The sequence below is a fragment of the Littorina saxatilis genome, linkage group LG4 (assembly GCF_037325665.1).
Source record: "Littorina saxatilis isolate snail1 linkage group LG4, US_GU_Lsax_2.0, whole genome shotgun sequence".
NCBI lineage: Eukaryota > Metazoa > Mollusca > Gastropoda > Littorinimorpha > Littorinidae > Littorina > Littorina saxatilis.
The window spans coordinates 52569349-52592145 of NC_090248.1; the positions used below are offsets into that span (position 1 = coordinate 52569349).

The 22797-nt window shown below is 42.2% G+C and overlaps 2 protein-coding genes across 3 annotated transcripts in view; both read left to right on the forward strand.

Moving 5' to 3' along the window:
- The window catches only part of LOC138965092 (uncharacterized), a 305948-nt gene that overhangs the window by 140260 nt on the left and 142891 nt on the right, over positions 1-22797 (forward strand). The gene's annotated exons all lie outside the window — the stretch shown is intronic.
- LOC138965060 (uncharacterized) overlaps positions 1-22797 on the forward strand; it is a 70270-nt gene that overhangs the window by 2246 nt on the left and 45227 nt on the right. For both annotated transcript variants that reach the window (XM_070337183.1, XM_070337184.1), the window contains exon 2: positions 1495-2020. In XM_070337183.1, the coding sequence (XP_070193284.1) occupies positions 1669-2020 (352 nt within the window). In that variant the 5' untranslated portion in view covers positions 1495-1668. The remainder of the gene's footprint in view (positions 1-1494; positions 2021-22797) is intronic.

Consider the following 22797-nt stretch of genomic DNA (forward strand, 5'->3'; position numbering starts at 1 on the left):
GTTTTTTGTCTTAAAGCCCCAGTCTGTCTCAAATGGTTTACAGAACGATTTAAATCTTCTCATGAAAAAAGCAGTTCTAACCTTATCGAACACACTTGCAATAGCATTTAGTAGCATCAGATGACACAGTTCGTTTGAATGGCTATTTAGCTCGCGTAAACCAAACACCTGTTTTCGTGGTTTATCTAACCCCTCAGCTATCGTGAACCCGTGTGATCCACTTTACTTTTTTTTTCTCACAATTTAGTAGTCAGTTTGTGATTTCAATGCGACTCGCTGTATCTGCCATAGCACGTTATTGTGTACCTCTGAATCTAAAACGCAACAAACGGCTGCGAGTCACACGAACTGAGCGGTGGCGGTTGACCGTTCAAAGAAACTGGCGACATGCAGAACATTCGTCTGCTACGAGAAACACGTTTTGCGGGACACGCTTCTGGGCTACCTTTTTTATAAACTTTCAAAACTTCGAGTTGTACTGATCTTGTTTTGATGAGAAAAAACACTTTTATGATTTAAGAATATTTGTGTAACAAGCTGTCAATTTATTATTTAGATTTTAAAAGTTAGGTCTAGCGCCAAAACGAGCCGTCCGATTGTCTGACAGACAATCCGGGTGGCCACACAAAAATAAATTCTTTGAAAATTGCTCGCTCTTTACGGAGGGCACCTGGGATGTTCTCAAGCGGTGAGTGTTTAAACGAAAGGGAGTTTGTACTGTGTGTAAAAGCCTGACAGTATCTGTGATGGTTTACGGGAAGCTGAGTGTGCCTTTATAGTAAAAAAAAAAAACCCACCCCAACTCGATTAGCTGCGTGTGGGGGGAGGGCTATCACTGTATCAGAGCACCATTGCGTTGGTCCGATTAAATAATTGATCCGGTGTAGTTTTATCGTCTGACCGTATCATCTCCATGCGAAGAGGATGCTGCAATTCTATCGTTTAACGTCGTTTTGCAGTCCTCTAAAAATATAAAATAGATAAAATAAAAACTCGATCAGCTGCGTGTGCGGCACAGGCTATCTCTGTACGTAACCTATCAGCGCAGCATTGCGTTGTTCCGATTGGATCATTCGATTAATTGATTCGGTTAAGTTTTATCTGTGCAGTGGTCCTGTCCTTCATTGCCGCGCAGGCGGTTGTGCATTGCCCTCGGTAAAGCCCTTGCTGTGTACCTTAATTTCTCGATCTGGGCTGCATTTCTGAGTCTGGAATTTCCATCTTTGGTGACACAGTGTAGGCGTGGCGTTTCGAACTCTTGGTGTTTTTTTTTTGTTTGCATAGTTGATTGACGGGATTGGGAACAATCAGCGTGCGGTGCCCTGCTTTAGTTCATTCTCAATAGAACGTCGATTTGAGAAGTCTGAATCCATAGTGTCGAGGCTTTGACGTGTAAACTTTTGGCATTTCTTTGCTTTTTTGGCTGTACCTTTTGACATTGAAATACAAACCTGTTTCCAGAGTGTTAATATCATCTTTCTGTTTGATTTTCAGTTTTGTGATATAGTTGCTGAGGTGAAGTCAACGATGTTGTTGCTGTTATGGATTCAGTCCTTGCAGTTGCAACCCAAAACGGCGATGAACAGTTTAAAACGAAACCCTACAATTTGAACAAAGGATACATACGCTAAATTTTAAAAAGTGAAGTACACCCAGAACTGTACAAAAATGGCGATAAATCATTCATGGAACGGGCAGGAAATCGACGAACTGCCTGCAGAGATTCTCGGCTTCAGCATCAAGGAGATCCCACGATCAACACTGAAGGAGATCTCGATCAGACTGAACAAAGACAGCATCGTTGGAAACTGGGAGTCTTTGGCCGAGAAACTGGGCTTCACCCAGAGCTCTGTGCTGGATACCCTGATTGAGAGAGCCCGGGTGCAGAACACCTACCCGGGGCTGCTGACGCTTCAGGATTGGGCCGAGCGACCTGGGAGCACCGCTTTCGTGCTTCTTCACGCGCTGCGCGAGATCCAGCGTGAAGATGTTCTCTCCATCCTGGTGCAGAAACTGTTCGGTAAGTCAATGGGTGGGTGGATAGATGAAAGAAGACGTTAAATTGCGGGTGAGAGGAGAGGCACAGAGAGAGAGAGAGAGAGAGAGAGAGAGAGAGAGAGAGAGAGAGAGAGAGAGAGAGAGAGAGAGAGAGAGAGAGAGAGAGAGAGAGAGAGAGAGAGAGAGAGAGAGAGAGAGAGAGACAGCACAGACACACACACTCACATACACGCACACAAAATTACGTGCACACACACACACAAACAAACACACACACACACACACACACACACTGACATACAGGCGTAGAGAGAGAGAGAGAGAGAGAGAGAGAGAGAGAGAGAGAGAGAGAGAGAGAGAGAGAGAGAGAGAGAGAGAGAGAGAGAGAGAGAGAGAGAGAGAGAGAGAGAGAGAGAGAGAGAGAGAGAGACTTTCTCTTTGAATCTTTCTGTGACCCATTTTGAATCTTTCTGTTGCATATATCGTCTGTACGTAAAGTTCGTATGAATGAGAATATTTATCGTTCAACTTGAAGCAGGGAAATTGATGCTTTCTGTCACACCACCTCCTAACGTTAGCAAGAGTCGTTTCTCAGTCTTCCTATCTTTCTTTTCATTCAGGGATGAGAAAAATCATCCAAGAACTTGCTTGTTATGTCTAAGTTTTAAACTTTCAACACACCCCCTCTTCCTCTTTCAACCATTTTCATTTCCATCTCATCCATCAACATTTCCCCCGCCCCTTCCTCCTTTTCTCTCCGTCTCCCCTTCCCGTCACTCGGTCTAAGAAAACAGGGCGATCTTGGCAACCTCTGTGCAATATGGATTACTCATTGTTATGATACAGACTCGCACTCGCCTCGCCAGTGCGCTGCTATTGATCTGTGGCATACCAAGGCAATGATGCGTGGAAGAATTGTTTAGTGTGTGCTGTATGCGGTCACAGCTTGTGTTGTTCACGTGCAGCTGTTGCCTGATGAAGTCATCACAGGGCACACAGTGACAGGAGTATTATAGTGAGTAATGGTATAGTACTACTGGCCTTGGGAAAGTGTGTTATGCTGTCTCCACCCAACTTACACGCAGTGTGTGTGTGTTTGTGTGTGTATGTGTGTGTGTGTGTGCGTGTGCGTGTGCGTGTGTGTGTGAGAGAGAGAGAGAGAGAGAGAGAGAGAGAGAGAGAGAGAGAGAGAGAGAGAGAGAGAGAGAGATATCTCACAGAAGCACAATCATACTTTCTCACGGTCTGCCAGAGTGTCTCTATCTCTCTGTCTTTTCCCCTTTCTGTCTCTTTGTCTCTGTTTCTTTCTCTCTCTCTAGCTCTCTCTCTCTCTCTCTCTCTCTCTCTCTCTATCTCTCTCTCTCTCTCTCTCTCTCTCTCTCTCTCTCTCTCTCTCTCTCTCTCCAATATATATCTGTCCCACTGGAGTGGGAGTCAGTCTGCAACTACATGTATCTCTCGCTTTCTCTCTCTCCCTGTAACTCCCTATCATTCTGTCTATCTCTTTCTCTCCCTCATTATTGTTCTCCATTTATGTCAATGATTTACCACTTTGCATACGTAATAACTGTGAGTTGTTTGCAGATGACACTACTATTCATTCTAGTCACCATTCCATAAATTATTTATCAAAAACTCTCCAAGAAAGCATTGATGCACTCCTGAATTGGTCAGAGTTAAACCATATATATGTCTCTTAACCATACAAAAACAAAATATATGCTCATAACCACAAGACAGAAAACATTCAAACATTATGGCACAGACAGACAGACAGACAGACAGACGCACAAACACACACGCGCGTGCACATACAGTACACACACTCACAGACACACAGACACAGACACAGACACAGACACACACACACACACACACACACACACGCCGTGCGCGGGCGCTCGCCCAAACGCCGTGACGTGCGCACAAACACTCATCGAATTCATGGAAATGAACGCTTTGTATGCATGAGAAAGGTATAAAGGTCTTTCCGAATGGGTTGCAATCGTTGAAAATATGACTCAGTATCCTAGTACATCTACATGTCCATGTGGAAGTTTTCAGTGATAACGCGTTATTTGCTGATTCATTGGTTTATGAACTACACAGTGATTGCACTTTTCGATGGACATCTATCTCCTAATATGGTGCAACAACACGATAAGCGGACGTAAGTAATCAGTCTCATAATGAGTTCGCAACCGTCTAAATGTGTCCGTCTTGATTTCAAGTTCCTGCTTTCGATTCTATGTCAAGTGATCGGAAAGACTATTTGTCACAGGAGGCAACCCAAGGGAAGGTCTGACTAGCTTTAAGTTAAGTGCAAAAGATAGAATACAATTCAACACACTTGCACATATATACAGTACACACGCTTCACAAATGTTATAAGTGAGGCGGGAGTGGGAGGGGGGGGGGGGGGGGGGGGAGACGTTACAACCTGGACAGGTCTGAGCTGATCTACATGGTCGTTTACAGGGAAAGGATTCAAGTGGGTTTAAAAAAAAAATCTTATCTCGAAAACTAGTTAGCTTGTCGAAACCTAAAATGAAACACAAAGAAAGGGGTACAGTTTTATTTGCACATGTATGTGAACGCGCCTTTTCCTGGAGCGCGCGCAAGTGTGTGTGAGAGTGTGTATGTGTGTGTGTGTGTGTGTGTGTGTGTGTGTATGTGTATGTGTATGTGCGTGTATGTGTATGTGTGTGTGTGTGTGTGTGTGTGTGTGTGAAGCACAGTAGCAGGAGTTTGTTTTTGAGTTGATGCTAATAGGACAATAAACCGACTGTTCTCTTTCTCGGAAAATCATTTTATTGTACGCCTTTACGCCAGGCCTTTCTTCCGCTTGTTGCAAAGAAGGCACATCAAATGTATTCACATGGTCGTAATCTAAGGGGTTTCTTAAGTGTAGTCCATAGGTTGAGCTTACATGATCAGCAGCCAAGTGAATCAATACAACGCTTTGTTTAGTGGAAAAATAGCTCCAAATCAATGTTTTCTAGTAATCATGGGGCAACAACTAAACAAGATATAACCACACATAAAACAAGTCACATATAAAATATACTAGTTTGACACGACCTCATTTACATGATATCACCACGTGTGAATTAAACGATATTGTTATCTCATGGGTACTCTCTCTTAGCCTCACGTAATGTGGATAAATATACTGTGACGTTCGGCCAGTAGTAAAATTAATATCAAAAGTCCAACGGTTTTTTGCCATTAAGGACTTGAGTGTTTGTCCGCTTTAAAAAAGAAAAAGAAACAAGAGGCGAAGCCATCAAGGCTCACGTAAGAAATCGACAAACAGTAACACAAACTCAATCACTCCGTCACACATACACACACATACACACACATACACACACATACACACACACACACACACACACACACACACACACACACACACACACACACACACACACACACACACACACACACAGAAAGAGCATAGGTGAAACTGTGCAAGAAAGCGAGACACTAGATCTAGATCTGTCTGTCTGCATGTAGCCTACTTACAGGGACACGACTGCCAACTAGTCTCGGCCCGCTCAAAATAATAATGACCGAGACTTTCAGTACTTCCTTCGCGTGACGTCTAACCCTCTTACATCATAATGTGACGTCAATGTAATGTGACGTCTTCAAATGTTAGAGTTTCTACCACAGACATACACACGCACGCACGCACATACGCACGCACGCACAGACAGACAAAGTTACGATCGCATAGGCTACACTTACGTGAGCCAAAAAGAGAGGGGGGGGGGGGGGTGAGGTTGAGATGATGATGCTCTGTGACGTTCGGCTACAAGGAAAATTGTGGGAGCGTGAAGCCAAGGTGTCATCCTTCTGGAGTGCACCTTCATGTTCACCGTCACAGGTCTCTTCAGGCCTTTACACTAGGATAAGAGCATCTTTAAGCTTTGACACATAGAAAGCATCAACAGCCTGGCTGCTACCTGTGAAGTGTTGGGTGTTTGTAGGGGTTGAATTCAGTTCGCAAATAGACTAATTCCGAAGATAACTCGCATCAGCAGCCTGGCTGCTACCTGTGAAGTGTTGGGTGTTTGTAGGGGTTGAATTCAGTTCGCAAATAGACTAATTCCGAAGATAACTCGCATCAACAGCCTGGCTGCTACCTGTGAAGTGTTGGGTGTTTGTAGGGGTTGAATTCAGTTCGCAAATAGACTAATTCCCCTCCCCCGAAATCGGCGTATGCTGCCTGAATGGCGGGGTAAAAACGGTCATACACGTACAAATCCACTCGTGCTAAAACCATGAGTGAACGTGGGAGTCTAAGCCCATGAACGACGAAGAAGAAGAAGACTAATTCCGAAGATAACTCGCATCAACAGCCTGGCTGCTACCTGTGAAGTGTTGGGTGTTTGTAGGGGTTGAATTCAGTTCGCAAATAGACTAATTCCGAAGATAACTCGCATCAGCAGCCTGGCTGCTACCTGTGAAGTGTTGGGTGTTTGTAGGGGTTGAATTCAGTTCGCAAATAGACTAATTCCGAAGATAACTCGCATCAGCAGCCTGGCTGCTACCTGTGAAGTGTTGGGTGTTTGTAGGGGTTGAATTCAGTTCGCAAATAGACTAATTCCGAAGATAACTCGCATCAGCAGCCTGGCTGCTACCTGTGAAGTGTTGGATGTTTGTAGGGGTTGAATTCAGTTCGCAAATAGACTAATTCCGAAGATAACTCGCATCAGCAGCCTGGCTGCTACCTGTGAAGTGTTGGATGTTTGTAGGGGTTGAATTCAGTTCGCAAATAGACTAATTCCGAAGATAACTCGCATCAACAGCCTGGCTGCTACCTGTGAAGTGTTGGGTGTTTGTAGGGGTTGAATTCAGTTCGCAAATAGACTAATTCCGAAGATAACTCGCATCAGCAGCCTGGCTGCTACCTGTGAAGTGTTGGATGTTTGTAGGGGTTGAATTCAGTTCGCAAATAGACTAATTCCGAAGATAACTCGCATCAGCAGCCTGGCTGCTACCTGTGAAGTGTTGGATGTTTGTAGGGGTTGAATTCAGTTCGCAAATAGACTAATTCCGAAGATAACTCGCATCAGCAGCCTGGCTGCTACCTGTGAAGTGTTGGATGTTTGTAGGGGTTGAATTCAGTTCGCAAATAGACTAATTCCGAAGATAACTCGCATCAGCAGCCTGGCTGCTACCTGTGAAGTGTTGGATGTTTGTAGGGGTTGAATTCAGTTCGCAAATAGACTAATTCCGAAGATAACTCGCATCAGCAGCCTGGCTGCTACCTGTGAAGTGTTGGGTGTTTGTAGGGGTTGAATTCAGTTCGCAAATAGACTAATTCCGAAGATAACTCGCATCAGGAGCCTGGCTGCTACCTGTGAAGTGTTGGATGTTTGTAGGGGTTGAATTCAGTTCGCAAATAGACTAATTCCGAAGATAACTCGCATCAGCAGCCTGGCTGCTACCTGTGAAGTGTTGGGTGTTTGTAGGGGTTGAATTCAGTTCGCAAATAGACTAATTCCGAAAATAACTCTGTAAGGTTTGTAATTGTATGGGTTGTGAAAGAGTGAATGTCCTTGGTTTTTACTCGGACAAACATTGGAGGGGCCAATCACTCGCGAGGGGTGTGTCGGAAACACGGGGACAGGAGCACGTTAGAAGTTATACAATTCGTCAGAGGACAAGCAAGGCTAACCACTCTTTCACAGCCCATACAAACCCGATCAAGTTATTTCTGAAAATCGTCTCTTGGTATACGTGTCCCTGACGAAATTAATTCTTCCCAATTCTTAGACTATCTTGTGAATCACAATCGATCTGTCAAGAGTTTTACCTGGGATAAAAACACCCTTTCATTGGGAAACATTCCAGAAATCTACAGTCTGGTGAGACTGGTTTCTGTGCAGACTGGAACATTTGACTTATAAATCTGAAGAATTTTTTTTTTAAGTTCACTTAAAAGACCGTTGGGTCGAGATATCTGTGAATGTATTGTTTTGTCAATAACAAACGTTCCAACAACCTACCTTTCTTGTTTTTTTTATTATAAATCTGAGAAATAAATTCATGAAAAAGTCTCACTCTGCACAGGAAGAAGTCAGGCAAAGTTGTATGTCTATTATCCTTACTAAAATGCGCAATAGTGTAAAAAGTCAATTGTTTTCATCTTTTGTTTAGGGCTTAACACGTTTTGATTGTCTGGCCTGAGAGGTGGCATCCGTCTCTGCTTAGAAAACTGGGCGTTTTCTTCAACACGGCCAACGAACTTTGTGAACATTACGCCGGATTTTTTTAGATTTACCACATACCAGTCATGCATCGGGTACTCTTCAGTTCCAAATTCCTTGGGAAGCTCTGACCTAAAAAAAATCCAAAAAAAAAAAAATCACAGTATTTAAAGATGCAGTCCTTCTGGTGTAAACGATCACATTCACCACCAACAGATCGGTTTCGTTTTTTAACGGGATTGGAGCATCCTTCAGCTTTGACATATACCGAAAATCAACAGCCTCACTGCGGCTTCCTTTGCAGACTTTGCCTCTTTTGATTTTTAAATTGATTTGTTATTTATCTATTTATTTATAATTTATATGGGGGATTTATATAGCGCTTGACGTTCTCTATTAAAGCGCTTTACATATTAATTTCTGCCGTGTGAGATGGAATTTTTTACACAATACATCACGCATTCACATCGGCCAGTAAATCTCAAGCCATTACGGCGAATATTTACTTTTCACGGCCTATTATTCCAAGTCACACGGATATTTGGTGGACATTTTTTTTTTTATCTATGCCTGTACATTTTTGCCAGGAAAGACCCTTTTGTCAATCGTGGGATCTTTAACGTGCACACCCCAATGTAGTGTACACGAAGGGACCTCGGTTTTTCGTCTCATCCGAAAGACTAGCACTTGAACCCACCACCTGGGCTAGGAAAGGGGGGAGAAAATTGCTTACGCCCCGACCCAGGGTCGAACTCGCAACCTCTCGCTTCCGAGGCAAGTGCACTTTACCACTCGGCCACCCTATCGGAAGTGACATCTATGCCAATTTTCTAAAATTATGAATTTAGTAGAAAAATGTCCCGCTCTGCACAGAACCCCTTCACACGATTGATTGTTGGTATGTGACCAATTAGAAGAATGCTCTTATTCCATGAAAAATCCTGGATAAATCTGTGGTGGTGAACAGGAACTGTTGTTGGTATATATATATATTTAAGTAACATTGTATTTTTAGAATGAAATATGTTTAAACCAACGTTTACGTTGGAACCGGGACCTCTAAGCATCGAGTCGTGTGTGACCTTTCGCTCTGCACTTTAATAGCTTGCAGAATTTCCCACAACTTAGCAGTTTCGAAGTCTTCCTCACTTGATCTGACAAAGACACTGTGGACAATGACACCCATTAGGGGCGGTTTTCTGGGCCGTTTTGTCGAGCAGACGAGCTCAAGCGAATCGCATCCTGTTCGCATTTACTCGGTGATTCAGTTATGGGCAGAATATACCTGCGCAGAGTCAGCGGCACAGACGACGCACTGCATATTATTTATGCTGCGTTGGGGATTATGACGAGAACCTGGCCTGTTTTCCTTTCACGCAACGTGAGCAGGCTGGTATAATCTGCAGTGCGTTGTCAGTCCTGCTGAAGTTACATCTAGGTGAGCGGAGCCCCTTAGTAGTCGGCTTTTAGTATAGTAGAACTCCAAGCTTGTATAGTTATGGGAATTCTTTCTCGTAAAAAAACACACACAAAAACTGATCTCAATACAGACCATTGCGTAGAAGCGATCAAGTGAAGCATCGCCAGAGATAAGTCCAGACTTTTTCATAAGATCAGATCACAGGAGTTTGTCTCAAAATGCGTGGCCTTGACAGTTCAACCAAAGTATCATACCCTATAACCATCTGCTGTAGTAGTACTGGTAGTACAGTGGGACCCCCCCCCCCCCCAATTTAAGACTCTCTCTCTCTTTTAAAACCCTGTTTTTTCAGATTTTCTGTTCATCACCTTTTTAAATTTAACCCCATTGTAAGACTCCCTCCTTTAGAAGACCAGATTTTCTTAGAATGTTTTGAGGTCTAAAGGGGGGGGGGGGGGTGGGGGGGGGGTGTTCCACTGTACTTCTTATTACTGCTACAGCTAGCTGACCATAGAGTATAGTGTACGATACTTGGATGGACGTGTCACGGCAACGCTCTTTGATACCGCAACACGGTGGCCTAGTGGGAAGGCGTCCGTCCAGTGAGCGGGAGGTCGTGGGTTCGAACCGGCCGGGTCATACCTAAGACTTTAAAATTGGCAATCTAGTGGCTGCTCCGCCTGGCGTCTGGCATTATGGGGTTAGTGCTAGGACTGGTTGGTCCGGTATCAGAATAATGTGACTGGGTGAGACAGGAAGCCTGTGCTGCGACTTCTGTCTTGTGTGTGGCACACGTTAAATGTCAAAGCAGCACCGCCCTGATATGGCCCTTCGTGGTCGGCTGGGCGTTAAGCAAACAAACAAATAAACAAACAAACAAACGCTCTTTGATACAAAGTCCTGTGGATAAGACTTGCATCCTTTCCCTTGGACACATACCGACATTCAATAGCCTGGCTAGTCTGTGCCGAGTGGGACTTTTTGCTCAATTAATTCAGCGGATTGACATAGCTGTCACTTAGGACATGAATTCAGCAACAAAGCAGCACCGCCCTGATATGGCCCTTCGTGGTCGGATGGGCGTTAAGCAAACAAACAAACAAACAAAACACACACACACACATATATATATACTAGATGATTACGCGCTTCGCCGGGTACCGGCTTCGCCGGGAAGAAGTAGAGCCGAATACCAGGCCGCGGCTGAAAACACTGGAGAAGATAAGGAAGAGTTACTGGTAGTGGATCCCGACAACAACAACAACAACAACAACAACAACAACAACAACAAAAATCGGTTCAGCGCGCACAGCGCTGCGCGCTGAGAGCACGTGTTGAAATATCTCATCGATGAGGTTGTGTCCGGGGTGTAGCTGAATACGGTGTCCAAATTTGAAAAAGATCCACCGAGAACTTTGGCCGTGCATCGCGAACAGACAGACAGACAGACACTAGTCGTATATCTATATATATATACGACTAGTGTCTGTGTGTCTGTCTGTGTATCTGTGTGTCTGTGTGTCTGTGCGCGATGCACGGCCAAAGTTCTCGATGGATCTGCTTCAAATTTGGTGGGCATATTCAAGTAGACCCGGGACACGACACAACCTGGTCGATATTTCAACACGTGCTCTCAGCGCGCAGCGCGGAACCGATTTTGGTTCCACCTCAGCTATTTTGGTTCCACCTCAGCTTACCCGGGCCCCCATACCGACACACCATAGCCGCTACACCACATCACAACGCCAAAGTTCTCGGTGGATCTTTTTCAAATTTGGACACCGTATTCAGCTACACCCCGGACACAATATCATCGATGAGATATTTTAACACGTGCTCTCAGCGCGCAGCGCTGAACTCATTTTCGTTTTTGTGTTCATTTCACCATTATAAGTAACTCTTCCTTATCTTCTCCAGTGTTTGGCGTTTATCTCCCTTCCTTCGTGTGGCTTTCCCGTTCAGTTGTAAGTTACTATTATTTTTAGAATGTCACTGCGCTGTCCACTGCGCTGTCCACAACGCTTCCCTTGCACCCGTAAGTTGTTCTTACTGTCAAAGTGAAAAGGTCGAATCAATTTATAGCCACGCGAAAAATACACTCTCACCTATCTCTATATATTTATAGATACAGATATGCATATATATATACGGCTTCTCTGTGTGTGTGTGTGTTTGTGTGTGTGTGTGGGCAAAAACCTATGTATTATAGAGTTCTGTTTGTGATGGGGTCTAGCGGCTTTTGTCTGTCTGTATGTTCTGGCATGTGAGAAGCCACAGCATATGATATAGGGCTAAGAAATAAGCTCAAAAATTCTCAATCCCGTTTGACAGGACTTCGCCTTTCAAAGGTGATTGTGGTGAACCGCCACGCTGTCTGTCTCTGTCGCGCCGTTCACCCCAAATTCCCGTTTCTGAGGTACTATTTTTAGAATGTCACTGCGCTGTCCAGAACGCTTCCCTTGCACCCGTAAGTTGTTCTTACTGTCAAAGTGAAAAGGTCGAATCAATTTATAGCCACGCAAAAAATACACTCTCACCTATCTCTATATATTTATAGATATAGATATACATATATATATATACGGCTTCTCTGTGTGTGTGTTTGTGTGTGTGTGTGTGGGAAAAAACCTGTTGATTGTAGAGTTCTGTTTGTGATGGGGTCTAGCGGCTTTCGTCTGTCTGTATGTTCTGGCATTTGAGAAGCCACAACAGATAATATAGGGCTAAGAAATAAGCTCTAAAATGCTCAATCCCGTTTGACAGGACTTCGCTTGCAGAGGTGATTGTGATGAACCGCCACGCTGTCTGTCTCTGTCTCGCGATTCACCCCGGCGAAGCCGGGTATTCCTCTAGTATATATATAAATACATATACACACATACATACATACGTACGTACATACATACATATATACATACATACATACATACACACACACACACACACACACACACACACATACACACACACACATGCATACATACATACATACACACATACGGACGAGGAGCACCTTAGGTACCGGTCATACGCAGACGGATCTGTGTGACTTCTGTACGTACGAAATCCACATTAGGTACCGTTTGGCTATACACAGTGTGTAACCCGTACGGACGAAGGCGTTAAGTACCTGTTTATTATACACACTGATGGTTGTGTATAGTGTCAGTAAAGTGTGAATAGGTGAGGATGGAACTTTAACCGTCGATCACTTTACATGTATAACCTCAATTAATATGTTGCATGTTTTGCTTTTGATTTGTATGTTCCTTACTTTGTCATTTTGTTGTTTATGTTTATTTGCTTGTTTGCTTACTTGTCGATTGTTTGCTGGTTCGTTCGTTTACTTTGTTTATTTGTCATGTTGCTTTACTTGTTTATCATACATTTGTATTAGAAGTAAGGACCGGTTGTAAGAAAAGGCGTCACCTTAAACCTCTATCCTTGAAAAATAAAGTTCCATCATCATCATTATCTCTCTCTCTCTCTCTCTCTCTCTCTCTCTCTCTCTCTCTCTCTCTCTCTCTCTCTCTCTCTCTCTCTCTCTCTCTCTCTCTCTCTCTCTCTTTTTTTTTTTACATTTAGTCAAGTTTTGTCTGTGCCGGTGTGCGTGCGCGTGTGTAGAGCGATTCAGAGTAAACTACTGGACCGATCTTTATGAAATTTTACATGAGAGTTCCTGGGTATGATATCCCCGGATTAATCTTTTCTTTGTTTCGATAAATGTCTTTGATGACGTCATATCCGGCTTTTTGTAAAAGTTGAAGCGGCACTGTCACACCCTCATTTTTGAATCAAATTGATTGAAATTTTGGCCAAGCAATCTTCGACAAAGGTCGGACTTCGGTTTTGTATTTAAGCTTGGTGGCTTAAAAATGTATTAATGACTTTGGTCATTACAAATCTGAAAATTGTAAATAATTGTTTTTTTATAAAACGATCCAATTTTACGTTCATCTTATTCTTCATTATTTTCTGATTCCAAAAACATATAAATATGTTATATTCGGATTAAAAACAAGCTCTCAAAATTAAAAATATAAAAAATTCTGATCAAAATCAAATTTCCGAAATCGATTAAAAAACAATTTCATCTTATTCCTTGTCGGTTCCTGATTCCAAAAACATATAGATATGATATGTTTGGATTAAAAACACGCTCAGAAAGTTAAAACGAAGAGAGGTACAGAAAAGCGTGCTATGCAGCACAGCGAAACCATCACCGCGCTAAACAGTCTCGTCAGTTTCACTGGGTTTTGCGCGAGCGGCGGACTACGGTCACTGTGAAAAAATGCAGTGCGTTCAGTTTCATTCTGTGAGTTCCACAGCTTGACTAAAATGTAGTAATTTCGCCTTACGCGACTTGTTTTTTTGTTGTTTTTTTTTAAATTGGAGAAAACCGGTTTCTTTTTTTGTTGGTTTTTTTGTGTGGTTTGCATGGTTGTTTATACAAAAAGCAATTGAGGAGCCATAGATGGTTACTTTTTTTTTCTCCTTTTTTTTCTTTTTTTTGTTTTTCTTATTCTCGTCCATCCGCTCCCTCCCACGCCCCTCATAATATTCACAAACGTCATATATCACTTCACCTCATCTCGACTTATACATTACTCACAATCTTCTAATGTACATTTTATTTTCCAATAATGATACTATTCAAATCGTATCTATCACCATACTAATATTTACTAATACACATTTTTGCAATCAAAATAATGTGATTAAGTACCTTATTATTTTGGCATATATTACTAGGTTGATAACCAAACAAGACATCGTGTTCTGAGAGGTGCACATTTGATCCTGTATTTCTAAAAATATAATGGACAACATTTTCCCAAAAGCTCGTCAACTTCTCACATTGACAAAAAAAGTGTTCAACATAATCAATGTGTTTACAAAATGTACATAATTTTGTTTCTCTAATTTTCATTTTATTTAATAATATTTTCGTGGGATAAATATTATGTAATATTTTTCATTGTAACAATCGCAATCTTTCTTCTTTTGTACATTTGCTTGCTAACAGCTGCCAATGACTGTGATCTAGTTTAACCTGATATTTATGTAACCAAAATGTAGCAGCGCAAGGCTCGCTCGCTTTAGACTGGACTATCAGCATGCGAATCTTTCTCGCGGAGGGGTTAATGATCACAGGGTTCCGTGTGTCAAGGTCATTATTGTGTTCGCCTGCTCGCGGGCTGGCTGTGTTTTTGCGAAGTGCAAGCGCTCGCACAGCAGTCTTCACTGCGCTGTACTCAAAAAATCTAGAGGGACTGTATCCTTTCTTTGTGCACAGCTGGTTAAAAGGAATCATATCTCCGTTAACCCAAATATCTTTCACCATATCTAAATGCGCTTCTATCCATTTTTTTAAATATAAGCTTTTATTTTTATAAACCACTTTTATATTGTTCCACAAACATTGATCGCCAAAGCGATCTTCTCTCTCATAAATCAATGCTTTATTATGGATTCATTTTAAGAGAACTTCTGTCTAAAAGTTTGATCGAATGCATTCAATACCTTGGTTTTAGTAGTGTTGTGGCTTTAAAACAAAGTAAATTTCTTCCCAATACCTGATAAAGACTTAACGGAATCGTTGTCCACGGTTCATGTTTTTGCTGTTGAAGTTTTGCTGCCCATGTCAGTAAAAAAGAAGTCTGCATATCGTGGACGTTTATCATGTTAATACCACCTTCTTCCACCACATTACACAATACATTTCGTTTAACTTTTTCAAAGGCTTTTGTATTTGAATACTTCCTTTTCCAGAGAAACCTGAACAAAATAGTATTCAACTTATCGAAAACTTTAACAGGGGCAAGAAGCGCCTGCATAACGTAAACAAATTGTGAAACTAATAATACATAATTTGCCGCTTATACTTAAATTTCTTCTTGACCATCTGCAAATGATTTGTTCAACTTTTTCAAGTCTTTTTGGACCAATTTTCCATAATTTCAGAGGCGGGGATGTCATTTTTAAAACTGACTAATTCCCATGATTTTAACCTGGGTATTCCATTTAATATCGCAATATTTCTCTTGACAGTTTTTACGCGATCCCTACCACATTGCTTCCGTTTCACTTTTATTTAATTTTAAGCGAGATATATTGGAAAAATCATCAATAATTTTCAAAACCGTTTCCATGTCGTTTTTATCTTGAAGTAAAACAGTTATGTCATCGGCGTACATAGCCAGTTTCAAAATACGCGATGTTTGTTCTGCAAAACCTACATCTGGTAAGGCAAATCCTTTAATATTGGGGTGACTTCGGATTTGTATTGCTAATAATTCTACACTTATTTCTTCCGAAATCCAACCCATATAATTTATGCAGCTCGTGGTGTTTGTCATTAAACCAATATGTAATGCTATTTGAGACCGTGGAAGAGCCAGGTTGGTTATTGCCCTTTTAACTTCTCTTAAAACTTTAATCCATTTAACACATTTTTCGCCAAAACCAAATTTTTTAAAGGACCAGACCACATAGTCTTTTGAGATGGAATCGTAGGCTCGGGCGTAGTCAAGGGCAAGTAATATACCTGCTTGATTTCTTTCATTAGCGTAATTAATGACATCATCAATTAATCTAATCAAGTTACTTGCCTTTCTTCCCTTAATACATCCTGTCTGATCTTCTGACACGAGGTCAGAAATAACACCAGATACGCGCTGCGATAAACATGTTGCCAGCATTTTATAATCTGTATTGGTTACAGATATAGGGTTTCCAATTCTTAAGGCTATCTCTCAGCAAATCTTTATCCTTATGGATCAACGTGATAACTGCTCTTTTCTGAGTATCTGACAATTCACCGACTCTAAATGCACTTTGAAGGGAATTAACCACCATCATTTTTACTTTAGGCCAACATTTTTTCATGAAACTTGTAGTCAATCCGTCTAAACCTGGTGACGAACCATTTTTTAATAAAGACAGCGCCCTGCCGTTTTCTAACACGGTAAAATCAGTTTCCAAACCATATTTTCGTTCGTCATTTAACTGAGGAATATTTAAATTAAGAACTTTACTTTCAGCATCCTCCTCAACAAAATTCCCATTTTTATCAAACACGTTATTGTAAAATCTCACTTGCTCCTGTAAAATTCCTTTTTGCGTCGTTATTGAGAGCCATTTTCATCTATTAATCTGTCCATAAATTTTCAATCAGCTTTCACTTTTTCCATATTTAAAAAATATAATATCACTTCACATGCACAATTCTATATAACATATTACAACCAAACACAATAGCAAATAAGCAAAAAAACTCAGAACATGGTTTGAAAGGGTAGCTTTATTGGTCTTTTTTTCGAACGAATGTAAGGATCACTATATCCCGCCAAACCGCAACACGGTGGCCTAGTGGTAAGGCGTCCGCCCAGTGAGCGGGAGGTCGTGGGTTCGAACCCCGGCCGGGTCATACCTAAGACTTTAAAATTGGCAATCTAGTGGCTGCTCCGCCTGGCGTCTGGCATTATGGGGTTAGTGCTAGGACTGGTTGGTCCTGTGTCAGAATAATGTGACTGGGTGAGACATGAAGCCTGTGCTGCGACTTCTGTCTTGTGTGTGGCGCACGTTAAATGTCAAAGCAGCACCGCCCTGATATGGCCCTTCGTGGTCGGCTGGGCGTTAAGCAAACAAACAAACAAACAAACAAAATATATCTCGCCAACTAGAGTTATTACGGCTTGTTGATTTTGCCAATACAAAAGTCATTTTTTCTCACTTCATTGGTGCAAACAGTGTAATATTGTGTTGTAAATTCTATTGTTATGCGATTGTTGTTATATTTGTAAGCATAAGAGAGAGAGAGAGAGAGAGAGAGAGAGAGAAAGAGAGAGAAGAGAGAGAGAGAGAGAGAGAGAGAGATTTTTCACTCCATCAAAGTATCTCCTTTTGAATAAATATAAGTCAGGGAATACGTCTAAAAATGGCCTCCAAATTCCAGGAAATATGTATATTACCTGGATATTTTAGGGAATATATATATATTCATTGAGTGAAACAGGGAATACGTATAAATCAAATCTCTTATATTATTAAAAGCTGCATCAAAAGGTGTGCAACATTGATATCGGGACTACACAAAATAGAATGTTTATATAATGGGTGGTGGTGGATAATGCTGTCTGGATTAAAATATAAAAAGAGGTAAACAGGTGGCGAACTGTTAAGTTTCACTGACGGTTTAGTCTTCAGTGACAATGCAAATAACAAATCAGAGGTGATTCTTGCTAAACATCAAGCTTTTATTTATTCGTATGAATTTAGCAATGAAAAACGGATTGACAATTAAGGGTAAAGAGAGAGGGGGGGAGAAAGAAGGAGGGGGAGAGAGAGGGAGGGGGAGAGAGGGGGGGGGGAGAGAGGAACGGGGGAAGAGAGGCAGGGCGAGAGAGAGGGATGCGTGGGGCTGGCGGTGGGGGTTGGGGGGGGGGGGGCGTGGAGAGGAGCAGCTAGTCGTAGAGCGGTTCGACTCGCGCAGTGGCTATACATTACACGGTTCGCGTGCCATCAATTAGCACGTCGTCAAGCAGGTAACCCGCTGAGAAACCTACTGGAGAGCTAGAGGGACAGCTGGACGCATTCCTTGTTTATGGTCAGCAGATTAATGTACTGCCACACTGAGATTGAAGTCGCAGAGGGTTACATCGGACTGGGTGGCCGAGTGGTAACGCAGTTGCGCTCGGAAGCGAGAGGTTGCGAGTTCGACCCTGGGTCAGGGCGTTAGCAATTTTCTCCACCCTTTCCTAACCTAGGTGGTGGGTTCAAGTGCTAGTCTTTCGGATGAGACGAAAAACCGAGGTCCCTTCGTGTACACTACATTGGGGTGTGCACGTTAAAGATCCCACGATTGACAAAAGGGTCTTTCCTGGCAAAATTGTATAGGCATAGATAAAAATGTCCACCAAAATACCCGTGTGACTTGGAATAATAGGCCGTGAAAAGTAGGATATGCGCCGAAATGGCTGCGATCTGCTGGCCGATGTGAATGCGTGATGTATTGTGTAATAAAAATTCCATCTCACACGGCATAAATAAATCCCTGCGCCTTGAATATGTGCGCGATATAAATTGCATAGAATAAAAATAAAATAAATAAATCCCTGCGCTTAGAACTGTACCCACGGAATACGCGCGATATAAGCCTCATATTGATTGATTGATTGACATCCTCATATAGTCACAGTATACTGACACCAGTCCTAGCATGATAGAGCGGCTGTCACTATAGGTGTCTCTCTTTGTGTGTCTGTATCATATTACTTGTGATCAAAACAAAAAATGCCTGATAGGAAACAAATAGAAAAAAATGTTATGACAGAGATTCCCCTAATATTTCCGAATGTCATTTCTACAATGACGCTTTGAATAACGTCTTGATAAAAGTTGGTTGACGTGAAATGTGGCTTGAAAAAAAAGAGCATTAAAACCTTTAACGTAATGCAACAAGCAGAGAATGCAGAGAATATGGAATATTAGCTGTCATAGGGGTACGATACCAGTTAATCACGTTTAACCGAATGTTTGGAGATTCGAGAGTGGAGGGTGTCATTATTGAAGAGAGAGAGAGATGGAGAGAGAGGAGAGTTGGGAAAAGAGAGAGTGTGTGTAAGAAGGTGAGAGACAGAGGGCGATGGGGAGAGGTTGAGTGATCATATGAGGGGTGTTGTCAATATTAGAAAGATAGAGGGGGAGAGAAGGAGAGAGAGATGGGAGGGTGAAGAAAGAGAGAGAGTGTGTAAGATGCCTCCATAAGAGATGTAGCCTAGAATAAAAGCAATGTCCCTCGATGCATGTATTATTTCTCTTAACGAGTATAAAATAAGTTATGTAAGTCATTTTTCGTAGGCCTAATATGAAAACAATAATGTTGAAGTCTGAATCCAGTATCATTATTTTGAACTGTTTCGGTCTATACATGTAGTCTGCTTAAAGCAGAACGCTTCCGTGTAGCATAAATATATATCTTTCATGTTCTCTTGGGACGGGCCAGGGAATGTGTTACAAACTAACGCTTGCTTATTAGCAAGCCCAGTCAGTTCTGTACGCGAGTAGTGAAACATGATAGCGGTCAGTGGATCAGTTACCAACATTCCTACTGACATCTGGTAGTGATTTAGTCTTGATGGTGATCGGTGCTTTCCTTCGTTAGCCACTGGACTTGTCAGTTACATTTTGACGATTATCTGAGCGACCCCTTTTACAGAAAATTCAAATAGCAACCGAACCCATTCATGGAAGATCATATAGGATGTACATTAGGTCCCTAATCACGAAGACGGTCACCTAGAAACTCGCTCAAATATGTGATTTTTCTTGATACATTGTTAACTAATCTAAAAGATTGGAGTTTTCCTAACAATACACACACACACAACGTATTCGTTTTGATAACAAAAATAATGATATGGCATGTATCAATAGCCGGCATGTGATAAAGGGGTAACAAAATAATAATTAACAAGTGACCATAAGGATCCTAATACTTTCCGTTTATCATCTCGTGCTGTGGTTGTTGTTTTATTATTTAAAGTCTTCTTCATCGAAATGATAAGACATCTCGGGCTGATTGGTCCTGATATGGCTCAAAAGAGTCGGCTGGACCGAAAGCAAATATCAAGTAAAGTATCTGGGGCTGATAGAACATATAGACCCTAACGGGTGTAAAGTGAGCATATATTAAAACCCTTCCTGGCCGGATAATATGGTACCTAGGGTCACCAAAGTTCAGAGCTTCTCGGCATCGACTCCGATGAGCATGCTTCCGAATAGTGGTGTCACCAGTGTTATCAGTTTTGGAGAAAAGTGGGTGCAAACGAAAACCTTTAAACCATGCCTGACGGGATAATGTTGGCACTAGGATCATCAAACTACAGAGCAAATCAATATCAATCACCACAAACTGGGGCCTTAATTTCGGAGAAAATAACTGTGTCCTTACTGGAGACAATTGAGTTTGTTTGTTTGTTTGCTTAACGCCCAGCCGACCACGAAGGGCCATATCAGGGCGGTGCTGCTTTGACATAGAACGTGCGCCACACACAAGACAGAAGTCGCAGCACAGGCTTCATGTCTCACCCAGTCACATTATTTTGACACCGGACCAACCAATCCTAGCACTAACCCCATAATGCCAGACGCCAGGCGGAGCAGCCACTAGATTGCCAATTTTAAAGTCTTAGGTATGACCCGGCCGGGGTTTGAACCCACGACCTCCCGATCACGGGGCGGACGCCTTACCACTAGGCCAACCGTGCCGGTTAGACAATTGAGTACATGTATACGAAATAGCATTTCCTGACGGGATAATTTTGAGTGACACCAGGGTCATCGATCCGCAGGACATAATTATGAGCGTTTATTCCCATGGACCTCGAGCTCATAGCCAAAATGAGTTTCAATAGCTTTACCCATTTGGGAGAAATGAGTACATATATATGTTAGTCATATTGAGAACAGACACAAGTCAAACGGGATAATTGCACTATGATCAACAAACTACTTCTACTCCACTGAATCACCATCGCTTTGAAGCTATGAATACAATAATAAATCAGTCATGATTCAGACAAGATAAGTCGACCATTGCAACAATAATAGCAATTGATAATGGTATGGATTCGCATAGACACTTTAATATCCACACCATCAGTGATTAATGAAAATCATAAAACATTTGTTACATCCCGTGAGGAGCACGAGTATTGCTAGTGATAATAATAATAAACATTTAGAATCCGAATACTTCCTAATGCAAGGAGCCCTAGTCGTTTACATAAACCGAAGATGGGGAGGTAGAACTTTTCTCTCCCTTCTTCAATGCTAGCGTTCTTGGCCAGGGCACGGTAACTTGATACCAACACGAAAAGGAACGCTGAAACCATGGTCCTGTGGCGCCGCTAACCCGTAACCGGTGGTCAGCATCTGAGCTACAGTGCTAGCTCGGCGAAGCCACGGCGAAAGGGCTACGGCTGTAACCCGATAACGGCACCGGCTGATAACAAGTTCACGCTGATATCAATGGCCTTGCTGCATCGCCAACTACCCTTCTGAGGCTCGGGCACCCCGCTGCACCAGCCTCTCCTTTCACCTCTACTTCTGGTGGCCCAATCGGAGGTTCCTCTGCTAGCCACCGATGCTCTGGTTGCTTCAACTTTACGTGATATTTGACATCCTTGACCTCTGATAACATCTAGCCTTGTGTAGAGCACTTGATCACAAAATCAGGACTATTATAATTAAGACAAGTACTATACACTTATAACTTTTTTCATATTTTTTTCTTGCTGTTTATTTTTAGTATTATCATAAAACCATTAATATTACAATTAAGTTCTCATGACCCACAATCTTGACAATAACTGAAATAATGACATCAGTGACTATGCCTTGAAGCTCTTGGACAACATTCAAGTGTGTGATATTTATACTGATATTACTGACTTGAAAAATAACTGTGAAGTAAAATGCTTATACTGTCTTAATAATTATACTGTTTAAAACGTTCGCCAGAGACGTTTCTGTTTAATTTTGGTAGCACTTATTTGAGCCTCGTGCTTTTGTGTTTCTTCATCTTGCCCTTTCTATTGTAATTCGGACTGTTGGATAAATATGTATTTAAACCAAAAGAAGGCGTACTTCTCTTTTTAACTGTCAATAGTTCGATGAAACAACGCATCAGTTCAGGCGCAGTCAAGTCCAGACAAGCCCCTGTCAGTCACTCCAGTACACGCGTTCGGAATGCACGACAAGCTTGATACGGTTAGTTAAACACTTCCCCTCCGCCTTTGGTAACTTGACACTGATAGCGCGGCGGGGAGGTAGCTCAGTTGGTAGCGCGCTGGCTTTGTAGCCAGTCGGTCGCTATCAGCGTGGGTTCGATCCCCACGTTCGGCGAGAGATTTATTTCTCGGGGTCAACTTTGTGCAGACTCTCTTCGGTGTCTGAACACCCCCGTGTGAACACATGCGCACGAAAAAGATCCCACGTTCACAGCGAAAGTCTCAGGGCTTGGAAAACACGAAGACACGCATGCATCATCTCTCGTCTCCGATTATAATGATCGTATTTCGATACTTTGACGAGACAAACCCAATGCTGGTGTGTCGAAGAAGACAGCCACAGCGGGCTTGTTCGAATCAAAGT